We start from the raw sequence: 11,955 nt of genomic DNA on the forward strand, positions 1-11,955 counted from the left end.
GGGTTTTATTCACTCTCAAAATTGCTTGAGCATGAATTGATCAAATGCTCTGCGAGGCCTGGGCATGGTGGCGCACACCTGAAATCCCAGCAGCTTGGGAGGCTGCGGCAGAAGGATTGTGAGTTCAAAGCCAGCTTCAGCAAGTCAGCGAGGCCCTATGCAACTCAGTGAGACCCTGTTTCTAAATAAAATGTAAAAAAGGGCTGAGTGCTCCTGGTGTGGGGGGAGGGGAGCTCTGCAAGGGGGTTTTGATCATAGCTATTATCAAAACAGTAATATTCACAGATGGGAATTTTTAATATACGGCGAAATGTAGTGAGCTATGAACTACGTAATATATAAGTACGTGGATTTTGAAGGATAAATAAACTTAAAATGGGTTTATTTGTTCTGTTTCTTTGTTTTTATATTTTCATGAGCCTGGGCATACTGGTTTACGCCTGTAATCCCAGCTACTCTGGAGGTTGAAGCAGGAAGACTGCCTGAACCCACAAGTTCAAAAACAGCCTGGGTAACCTGGTGACACCCTGTCTCAACAACAAAGTTTTAATAAAAGCTAAAAACAAAATTTTAAAACATGCTATAAATTCTCTCTAGGGACACTGCTTTCTCTTATGAGCACAAAGTACCTTAGGTTTCTCTCATTTGTACGGTTGTTCTTCAGTATGAATTCTTTCAAGTATTTAGAAAAACTTGAATTTTTGCATTGATCTTCAATATGTTGGTCTTTCCATTTTATTCCTAAAATGTAGATCCAGAAAATCATTATGAATTTAATAAAATATTTAGAAAATTTATGGCACAATGAGACCCTGCTGATTTATTTTATTCACCAAAGCATTCCCTTTCCATATTCTAAACCTCTGAACAGCACTGATGATAAAGAAACACCTGTTCTTTAAATGACTAAGGGCAGGAATGTTTTTACACTTACCTACAAAGGCCAGGTTCCTGAAGGTTTCCCTCATCACATCTCTGTACAGATTCTTCTGGGAAAGATCCAACAAAGCCCACTCCTCCTGAGTGAAGTTCACAGCCACATCCTCAAAGGTCACTGGGTCCTAAAACATCCCACATGTATGTAAAGGAGGATTCATAAGTTCACGATTCTGGTCTCCAAACATTTATTCTATAACTTGGTCATCAGACTCTTGCTCTCTGCCGACATTCATATCCTTCCACGTAGCAACTGAGATGACAAATGAATTATCCACAGGGCAACAGCAGAATAGGAACACTACCTTATCCAGATGTGGGCACAGGGGATGGAGGAAGTCTGAGGTTTACAAGTTGTCAGTAGGTCTAGTGGTGTGGCTGGGTGGTAGAATGCTTGCTTAGCAAACCCAAGATCCTGGGCTCCACCCAAGGCACCACAAAAATAAATAAATAAATAAATAGCCAACTAATATCAAAAAGTGAAGTCAGGTAATTCTCAGTTCCACTGTGGCATGTAAGGACACAGAAGGCAACACTCACCTCCAGAGAATAAGAAAGCACATGAACTAAAAATTAGCAACTCTTCTTACATCCATCAGAGAAATGTGTTTACAGGAAAACTGATGCCCCAAATGGAGAGACAAAGACAAAAGCCCATAAAGTGCAACTTACTAGAGCAGAAACCTGTGTGAAGAGCAGTTACCAGAGTAGGGAAAACTAAACTATCACTGGTATACTACTAAAAGCTGAGGAGGACAAGCTTCAGAGGGAAAAAAAATAAAATAATGATAATGATGGGGACCAATCTTGGAATGGACTTTCCCATTTATTTTTACCTCCAGAAACCCTACCAGGTGTCCCCAGTGAAGATCAGGGAAAAATCACTGCTTGCTTTCATAGGGGAGGGAAACGTAGCCATTCTGAAAGATGCCCAAGGAATTGTGTCTGTTTTCCTAAGCCCTTTCTTCAAGAGAAACTATAGGACTGGGAATATAGTTCAATAGCAGAGCACACAGCAAAAACAAAGAAACAGGAAAAACTATAGCCATCCCTCAGTATCCACTGTGGATCACTTCCAGGACCACTGCCCCCCATGCTAAAATATCCCTTATATGAAATGGCATAGTGCTTGCCTTTAAAGCCTTTAATAGGCTTTAAATGATCTCCAGATGACTTACAGACTACGATGTATATTATGTAAATAGCTGTTCTACTGTAGTTGACCTCCAGAAAACCTACCAGGATGTTCAGAAAACAATGACAAACAATCAATCAGTACAGACAGGTTTTCCACCCTTCCTTGTTTGAATGTGCAGGCACAGAACTCACAGACATTGAGGGCTGAATGTATGTCCCAAAAGCCTAACAGAGATGTAACCAGGGCCAAACTTCTGGGAAAAGGGAAGTACCCAATTCCCTCTAACTTTCCTGCAGCAACAAAGGCAAGTGGAAGACCTAGAAGTACTTAAGAAAGTCACAACCCAGGAACACAGGCTTCCTAAAAATGAGGCCAAATCCTAGGTCCGTGGAATGCGCTGCCTCCTCCCACACCATCCCACCACAGCAACAAGCTCCTGTACAGCAGTGGAACACAAATGAAAGAAATGCACACCTCACGGCCTATATGCAAAGTCTCCTGGGGTACAGTAACAAATTGGATTACACCAATAAGTAGACTAATTTCTAGAAACAGAAATAATCTGAGACTACCTACATCTAATAAGGACTACCTACATCTAATCAAAACCCTGTGCTATGATTCAAATGTTTGTGTCCCCTTCCGTAATTTATGGTGAAACAAACCCCAAAACATCAGTGGGACCTTTAGCAAGCAATTAGACCACAAGGACTGTGGCTTCCTGAGGGAGGGATTAGCCCCTATGAGATGGCTGGAAAGAGCCAAGCAGGTGCTTTGCCTTCTGCCTTTCACCCTGTGAGGACACAGCAACAAGGTACCACCTTGGGAGCACAGACAAGGCTTTCAATAAACACCTCACTGACTAGCTTCTGATCCTGGACTTCCCAGCCTCCAGAACTGTCAAAAATAAATTTCTGTTATTTATTTAATATTTTTGGTGCCAGGGGTTGAACTTAGGGTCACTTAACCACTGAGCCACATCCCCAGCCCTATTTTGTGTTTTTGCTGAGGCTGGCTTTGAACTCATGATCTCCCTGCCTCAGCCTCCTGAGCTGCTGGGATTACAGGTAAGCCCCACTGTGCCCAGCAATCTCTGTTATTTATAAATTATCCAGTTTCCAGTAGAGTAGAGGAAGGGGAACAGGTGGGAGGGAGGAAGGAGGGAAGCACTGGGGACTGAAATGGAGAAAATTAAATTCCACACATGTATGAGATGTGAAAATGGACCCATTATTGTGCATAACTGTAATGCACTAATAAAAGCATTTTAAAAAATAAATCTGCCCCAATAATAAAGACTAAGACTTTATAAGGAAAAAAAGTGCAGAGAAGCATGCCTTATGAATACTGGCACAAATAACCTCAAATACTCAAAAGATGTGAAAATCAAAACAGTGCAGTGGCATAAAAACAGAGTATGGACCAAAGGAAAGGAAAGCCCAGAAGACACCCTTACATAGCCAGTAAAATGGGTTTTGACACAGGGACCAAGATCATTCAATAGGAAAAGGACAGTCTTTTCAAAAATGGGGTGCTGAGAAAACTAGGCATCCACATGTAAAAGAATGAAACTATACCATACACAAAAGTGAAATCAAAATGGATCAAAGACCCAGTACCCACCCCCCAAAATCAATAAACTGATGAACTCATAGCCAGGCTAACAAAGAAAAAAAGAAGCAGCATTGCCATTAATCCCACAGACATTAAAAAGACTATAAAAGGTCTTCCTGACCTTTTAAAAGTACTTCTAAGTCTTCCTATGGCTGGGCGTAGTAGCGCATGCCTGTAATCCCAGCATCTCAGGAGGCTAAGGCAAGAGAATCGCAAGTTCAAATCCAGCCTCAGCAACAGCAAGACCCGTCTCAAAGTTTTAAAAAAGGGCTGGGAATGTAACGTGCCCCTAGGGAAGGAAGGAAAGAAGGAAAGAAGGAAGGAAGGAAGGAAGAAAAGGTGGGGCAATACTGTGAATAACTCCATTTCTAAAAATTGGAAACTTGGATAAAATGGACCAACTTCTTGAAGGATACAATCTTCAGGCACACAGAGATATATAAACAAAATGAACCAAACTACATGAATTTAAGAAATTCAATCAATACCTAATAACTATTCAAAAGATGAAGACAAGGCTTAGATGGTCTCACTGGTGAATTCCGCCAAATACTTAAGAAATAACATCAGTTCTCGATAATCTCTTCCAAAGACATTAACATACCCAAATGGTAATAGCAGATGAGACATGACCAAAAAAGAAAACCTCAGAGCGACCTCTCATAAACATGGACATAGAAATCCTCAACAAATACCAGCAAACTGAATCTAACAACACCCAAAAAGAATTATATACCACAATCAAATAAATCATTATGGGTATGCAAGGCTGATTAAACACTGTCTAGGCACAAAATCCAAAGAACAAATATAAAACTACTAGAAATTTTAGCAAAGTTGTACAACATCAGATTAACATACAAAAGTCGATAGTTTTCCTCTCCCTCTTCCTCCCACTTCCTGGTGCTAGGGATGGAATCCAGGCCATCGTGCATGTTGGGCAAACCCTCTCTGCCACCAAGCTACTTCCTCAATCCAAAAGTTCCTTCTCAATACTACTGCACAAAGGATATAAACACCCAAACCACAGCCAACATGTATCAATCTGATACCATCTCCATGAAATTCTAAATAAGATCTATACACATGATCTAAATATATGAAGAGGTATTCCAAGTTCATTGACAGGAAGTCACAACATTGGTAGGATCTCAGTTCTCCCGACTTTGGACTAGATGCAACACTATCTCAATTAGGATTATTCTAGCAAGTTATGAAGAAAACAAAACAAAACTAGAGTCAGTTTTTAGAAAACTAGAATCAAGGGCTAAGCGGGGAGCTCAGTGGGAGAACACTTGCCTAGTATGTGTGAGGCCTGGATTTGGTCCCCAATAGAGAAGGGTTGAAGGGTTGGGAGGAACAATAGAAAACTAGAACCACTTTTAAACTTTAGAATCAAAGTTCATTTGAAAAGGTAAAAGATCCAAAATGACCAACACAATATACTTGAGAATAAAGTTGTATTGACAACCCAATGTCAAAATCACCATGAAGGGGCTGGGGTTGTGGCTCAGTAGTAGAGCGCACACACAAGGCACTGGGTTCCACCCTCAGCACCACATAAATAAAATAAAATAATAAAGAAAAAATTACCATAACAGCAATCAAGCAGTATAGTATTTGTAAAAGAAGAGACCTTCAGATCAACAAGACAGACAGACCAGGACAGAAAGGGAGCCCAGGAATAAAACCACAATATGCAGCCAACTGATATGTGCCAAAGGGGCCAAAACAGTTCAATGGAGATGGTAAAAAACTGAGGCTGATTCCAAAAATGATGTGGAAAACCTGGGATACCATATCCATAAAAATGGATTAGACACAGACCTTACGACTTCATCGAGATTAACTGAAAATGGATCAGAAGCCTAAATGTAAAATGCAAACATGAGAATTCCAATAGGACACAAAATAGAGGAAACTGTAGATGACCATGGATTTGAGAACGAGATTTCAGAGAGGACACCAAAAGCATCAACCATGAATGAGTAAATTCTTAAATTGGACCTCATTAAGTAAAATTTTCTGTGTTGCCAGAGGCACTGTCAAAAGAATGAAAATAAAAACCACAGGCTAGGACACAATGTCTGCAAAACAAGACCCGTATAAGAAAACAAGCAACCAGAGCTGGATAAGGTGCTAAATGCCTGCAGTCCCAGCTGAAGTGGAAGGATCACTTGAGCCCAGGAATTCAAAACCAGCCTGGGGTAACATAGAAGGGGGACCCCTGTCTCAAAAACCAACCAAACAAAAAAATGCTCAGACACAGCCCCAGCTAACTGGGATTCTAATTCAGAAGAATCACTTTAGTTCAAGAGTTTAAGGCCAACCTCAACAACTTAGCAAATATGAAGGGTGCTCAACATTATATGCTATTAGGTAAGTGCAAATCAAAAAGCAATAATGTATTATCATATACCTAGTGAGGTGCTAAATCCAAAATACTGTCAACAAGTGCTGACAAAACATACAGCACTGACTCTTACTGTTGGTGTGAATGGAAAATAATGCAGCTATTTTGGAAGACAGTGTGACAGGCTCTTACAGAGATAAACATGGTTTAACTAGACTATTCAGTAATCACACACCTAGTTATTTACCCAAATGAACCCAAAACATAGGTTCACACACACCTCTTCACACAAACATTAATAGCAACCTTCTTTGTAATTCTAGAAGCAACTAATACATACCTTTCAATAGGTTAATGGATAAACAGTAGTACATCTATATGAAGAATAATATTCAGTGATTGAAAAACTAAGTATTGGGCTAGGGTTGTGGCTCAGTGGTGGAGCGCTTGCCTAGCACACATGAGGCACTAGGTTTGATCCCCAGCACCACATAAAAAAAAAAACAAAAAAAAACCAAATAGACAAAATAAAGGTATTGTGTCCATCTATAACTAAAATCATTTTTTAAAAAGATGAGTATCAAGTTACAAACTCAGAGGGACTTAAATGCTTATTGCTAACTGAAATCCAAGTATAGGACCATAGAGACGTTAAAAAAAAAAAAGGTGGGGAAGGGGGTGCTGGGAATATAGCTCAGTTGATAAGAATGCTTGCCTTGCACACACAAGGCTCTGGGTTCAATCCCCACCACACACACACACACACACACACACACACACATACACACACACAATCAGTGGTTGCCAGGGTATTTATTGGGGGAGGGAGGAGGGGTAATGGAGGAAGGGAAAGGTGATAAATAGGTGGAGCACAGGGAATTCATTTTTAGGACAGTTAAGTTATATGGTACTGATGGTGGATACATGACACATACATTGTCAAAACTTATAGAACTAAACAAAGCAAGGAGTCAATCCTAATGTAAAGTATGGATTTGAGTGAATAATAATGATGTTAATTCTCAACATCATCACACATATTAATTCATAACAAATACACTATACATATACAAGATGTTAAAAACAGGGGAAACTGGGACCAGGGTTGTGGCTCAGTGGTAGAGCTCTTGCCTATCATGTGTAAAGCACTGGGTTTGATCCTCAGCACTACATAACCACTAAAAAATATTAAAATGACCACTAAAAAACATTAATACAGGGGCTGGGGTTGTGGCTCAGTGGTAGAGTGCTCACCTAGCACGCGAGGCCTGGGTTCAATCCTCAGCACCACGTAAAAATAAATAAATAAAACAAAGGTATTGTGTCCAACTATAACTAAAAAAATAAATATTAAAAAACCATTAATATAACAACTAAAAAATATTAAAAATGAAACGGGAAATAACTAGCTATGAAGAAAGTCTTATTTGCTCAATTTTTCTGTAAATTTTAAAAAGCCCTGAAAAATAAAGGTCTAATAAATAAACTAAGCCATCATCCCATGAAAAGCCTAACTGTGCAAAAAAGAAACCTGACACATACTATTATACAGAGGATATTATAATTTGCATAAAATATGCAAAAATAAGATATTGAAAAAGAAATGCATACACAGGTTATAAAACTGGCAAGATAAACAAGGAGATTATCCAAGAATTTAAAAGACTGGCTCCATCTAGAGAGAGTTGAGATGATGCAGCCTTCAGGAGTCATTCTAAGTGGGCATGTGGTGTGAAGGCATTTTCCAAGTCTCAGTATGGCTGCAATTACACAGATGTTCCCTTTTTGGTGGTGATTGGGGTGGGGGGTTAACTGGAGACTGAACCCAGGTATACTCTACCACTGAGATACATCCATGGCCCTTTTTATTTTTATTTTTATTTTTTTTTAAATTTGAGACAGGGTCTTGCTTGGTTGCTGAGGCTGGCCTCGAACTTTCAATCATCCTGCCTCAGCCTCCTGAATCACTGGAATTACAGGCATGCACCATAGTGCCCCACAGCTGTTCTCTTTTGATGTTTCTATTGACTATGTAATTGTTTTATATATAGATTCATATTTAATATTTTTAGAAAGCTCCCAGAATATAAATAAGTCCCAGTGGCGGGTATGGGCAGTCTGAAACACCTGCAGAGGAGACTCCCAATAAGAACCAATGACTTCACATTATAAGTTTGCAATTGACCCTGGACCTCTGATTCCCAGCCAAGGCTACTCACTCACTTTAAGAAGGGGGTTTGGGGGGACACTGTTTGAAGAATCCAGCAAAATCACCCCAACTCAGCATTTTAATGGATGAGAGATGGATGCATACAAATAATTTATATCACAGCAATAAAGCACAAGTGTCTCTACGTGAAGGATATGGAAAATAACAACCCCCAAGAAAAAGGGGGATACCACTGAAATGCTCCATGTTCACCCTGCCAAGAGACCTGCCCTGGTGTGCCCAAAGTGCATTCTTTTCAGGTTCTTGCACCACTTCCCTGGGGTGGGCTTTCCTTGATCTCTTGAGGCAGTTTTTCTCCCTTCACCATCCTAAGGTATCCCAAAGGGCAGTAAAAAATCCTGTCCTGTCGCCTCAATACCAGCAAATTGACTGGCTGATCACCACTGGTTCTCTAAGGAATGGAACCTAGGACTGGGAAGAAAGAAAAGTTGACTGTCCCAAGCAGTTAGATATTTAGATGAGGAAGGCTGCTCCTCTGAGAGGCCCCACCCCCTGCACCTCACACTGGCTGTGGAAGGAGCTAGCATTCGCTAAGCATCCCAAGAGACATGGCTGCGGGGATCCTGGGTCTATCCCAGAGACAGTTCAAAAAACCCAAAAATAGGGAAAAACAGGAGGGTGAGCTGAGGCCACATCACCTGTAACGTTTCCTAGAGTGACCTCAATTCGAAGTCAGCCTGCTTCAAGTTAAACTGGGTGCACGTATAATATCTAACAACAAATCCCGTCAGTACGTGCAACTATGATGCACCAGTAAAAACCACGGAAAAGGAAAAAGACATCCTACTTAGGAGGGAAGAGGAGGGGCACAGGACATTTTCCCCCTTCACCTTAGGGCCGGGTGGTTATTCCCTGCTTAACTTTCAAGTGAAAAGTCCACAAACTGGGGTTACCACAGCTCAGGGGTGGAGCGCTTGCGAGGCATGCGCGAGGCCCTGGGCTCCATCCCCAGCACTGCAAACAAACAAAAAACCCGCGCGCACTGGACACTGAGAAAAGGCCGTCCGAGGGTTGATAACGGTGGGAACCGGGGAGGGGCTGGGTGTGCGAACACCGGGAAGGACCGCGAAGTTTAGGGATCCTCGGCCTAGGAAGGGCGAGGCGGCGAGCAGGACGGTGCGTCCCTTTCCGTTGAGGAGAACGGAGGGCCGGGGCCTCGGGACCCTCGCCCCACGCGCAGCCGGGGTCCCCGCGACCCTCCCGCAGGGACCGCACAGGCTGAGAGCCGAGGAGCTGCCCAGAGAGGGCTCCGCGCCGGGCCGGGTCGCCAAGGAGGGACGCGACGAAGCTCCGGGGTCTCGGCCGCCCGCCCGCCCCGCCCCCCACCCCGAGGGCCCGAGGGGACGGAGGGCGGAGCGGCCAGCGGTCGCCTCGGCCACAGACCGCGGAGCTGCCCCGGGAGGCCGGCCCGACCGGGTCCCGCGCGCCCACAGCCGCCCCCGCGCCGCGTCTCCGGACGCCCGGCCCCGCGCTCACCATTTCTCGGCCTCTAGGGTGTCCCGAAGTCCTCCCCACAGCTCCGGCGCAGGCCACAGGCAAAGTGACCACGCAGCACCGCTCCGGGTCCTCAAGGGCAACCGGAAGGTGTAGGGACGTCCCCCTACTTCCCCTGGCGTCCCTCCGCGGGCCTCTCCTGCGACGTGCCTGATTGGCCGAGACCCTCCCTCTTCTGAATGAATGACAGCGACGAGGGACGCCACGTAGCTGGCGGAGTGGGCTTCCCGCGGTGGGCCCGAGCTGGACCCGGCCAGCCGCGGTCGGCTCAGTCAGAACGCGTTCCCGGCGCCAGGCCCCCGCGCTAGGCCCCCGCTGGCGCCTTCCCCCAGCTCCCGCGGACCCGGACGCGCTGTGCGCAGAGAATTCCACTCCTTTTTCCCAGGGGAGGACGCCCCTTCCAGTGTAAGAGGGGCGCCCAGATCAGCCCAGACTGGAATAGCGGGCTCCAGTGTGCCCCGAGGCTTGGCATGAGTCCCTGAGGCCTTTTAGAGCTCTTCTGTTTAAAACGAACACAGACATTTCAAAGAGGATTATCAAGCCAGATAGGTGCGATGGCACACACCTGTCCTCCCAGCGACTCCGGAGGTTGACGCAGGATTGCAGGTTCGAAGCCAGTCCGGGCAAATTAGGAAGACCTTGTCTCAAAATAAAATAGAAGGGCAGGGGATGTAGAACATCACAGCCCTAGATTGGGTGCAGTAACTCTTTTCCATCAACAAGCTGTGTGTTCTTGTTACAAAGCCTGAAGCATGCGGGGCTGGGGATGTGGCTCAAGCGGTAGCGCACTCGCCTGGCATGCATACGAGCCCAGGTTCGATCCTCAGCACCACATACAAGAAACAAAGATGTTGTGCCTGCCGAAAGCTAAAAAAAATATATATATATATTAAAAAATTCTCTCTCTCTCTCTCTCTATATATATATAAAAAAGTCTGAAGCATGCATTTTTTTTTTTTTTTAAACCCAGGGACTCACGCATTTAAAGCAAGCACTCTACCACTAAGCTGTAGTCCCAACCTTGGAAGGCAATTTCTTATTGATAATTTTTGAAGGTGCTCCTAGTGAACTTTGAAATGTAAATGTATGCTATCCCTAAGGCAAACTGAATACCTATTTCACTGATATAAGAAAAAAATAAAAAGCTATGTAAACTTTGGATGTACATTGAAACTCAATGTGCTTAAAAAATTGGTAAAACTCCTAATGTATCTTTTATTGGAACCTGTCTTTTGAGATATCATACATAAATACACTCCTTTAATGTGCACTATTCAGATTTTTTAGTATATTCACTTATACTTGCAATTTCGCAAGTTTAGAACATTACCATCGGCCATGACAACAAAACCAAACCCGGTAGTCATTAGTTATCCCTTCACTTTCCTTTAAACCCTAGACAACTACTCATCTATTCTGTTTGGATATAGTTCCTATTCTGGACTTTAATATGAAAGGGATTAGATAATCTGGGATCTTTAGGATTGACTTTATTCACCTAACAGTGTTTTCAAGGAACATCTACATTGTAGCAGGTATCAACACATCCTCATTTGTTTCTGATTCTTCCATTGTTTAGATGTAGCACGTTGTGTTTACTTATTCATCCATTAATGTACATTTGCTTTGTTTCTACCTTTTGGATATTGTGAATAATGTTGCCAACACCATTCAGATACATGGTTTTCTGTGTACATATGTTTACATTTCTCCTGAGCCAAGGAGTTCAAGACCAACCTGTGCAACATGATGAGAAGTTCTTTTTTAAAAATGGAGAGGGGAATGTTAGGGCTGGGGATGTAGCTCTGTGGCAGATCACTTGCCTAGCAAGCACCAGGCCCTGGGTTTGATTTCCCAGCACTGAAAAAACGTTTAACTCTTTAAAAAGGGGTGGAGGGGACAGCAGCACCAAAGCCACAAAATTGACCAAAATTATCCCCTACTGACCAATAGAACTGGAGTTACTTGGAAATGAGGTTAGCTTAACTCTATTCTTCCTTCTTTCTAGATAAGAACTATTATGATAACCAGTGATATAAATAAATTCAGTGCACAGCATCCAATATAGAGAAAAGTCTCACTTCATAGACTAACAAAAGCCCAAGTCCAAAAATCTTTTTCAATACCTTTTTACTGATTCTCCCCATAGCTGCTAATGGTTTGTGGTCATTCTTATTTCAACTCATAACA

General features: G+C 43.0%; 2 protein-coding genes across 3 annotated transcripts in view; one reads left to right on the top strand and one right to left on the bottom strand.

Moving 5' to 3' along the window:
* Positions 1-592, top strand: part of LOC114107842 (zinc finger protein 709-like) — a 48,581-nt gene extending 47,989 nt beyond the window's left edge. Inside the window, exon 6 of the mRNA XM_071602367.1 lies at positions 420-592. Within this exon, the coding sequence (XP_071458468.1) occupies positions 420-468 (49 nt within the window). The 3' untranslated portion in view covers positions 469-592. The remainder of the gene's footprint in view (positions 1-419) is intronic.
* Positions 1-11,955, bottom strand: part of LOC114107757 (zinc finger protein 709) — a 31,518-nt gene that overhangs the window by 3,356 nt on the left and 16,207 nt on the right. The window contains exons 1-3 of one of the 2 annotated variants that reach the window (XM_027955366.2): positions 10,331-10,590; positions 935-1,061; positions 630-741 (exon numbers count right to left, since the gene is read on the bottom strand). In XM_027955366.2, the coding sequence (XP_027811167.1) occupies positions 630-741; positions 935-968 (146 nt within the window). In that variant the 5' untranslated portion in view covers positions 969-1,061; positions 10,331-10,590. Of the gene's footprint in view, positions 1-629; positions 742-934; positions 1,062-9,747; positions 9,867-10,330 lie in introns of those variants that run through there. The other variant, XM_071602382.1, reaches the window with a different exon arrangement.

Source organism: Marmota flaviventris, chromosome 1 (assembly GCF_047511675.1).
Source record: "Marmota flaviventris isolate mMarFla1 chromosome 1, mMarFla1.hap1, whole genome shotgun sequence".
Classification (NCBI taxonomy): domain Eukaryota; kingdom Metazoa; phylum Chordata; class Mammalia; order Rodentia; family Sciuridae; genus Marmota; species Marmota flaviventris.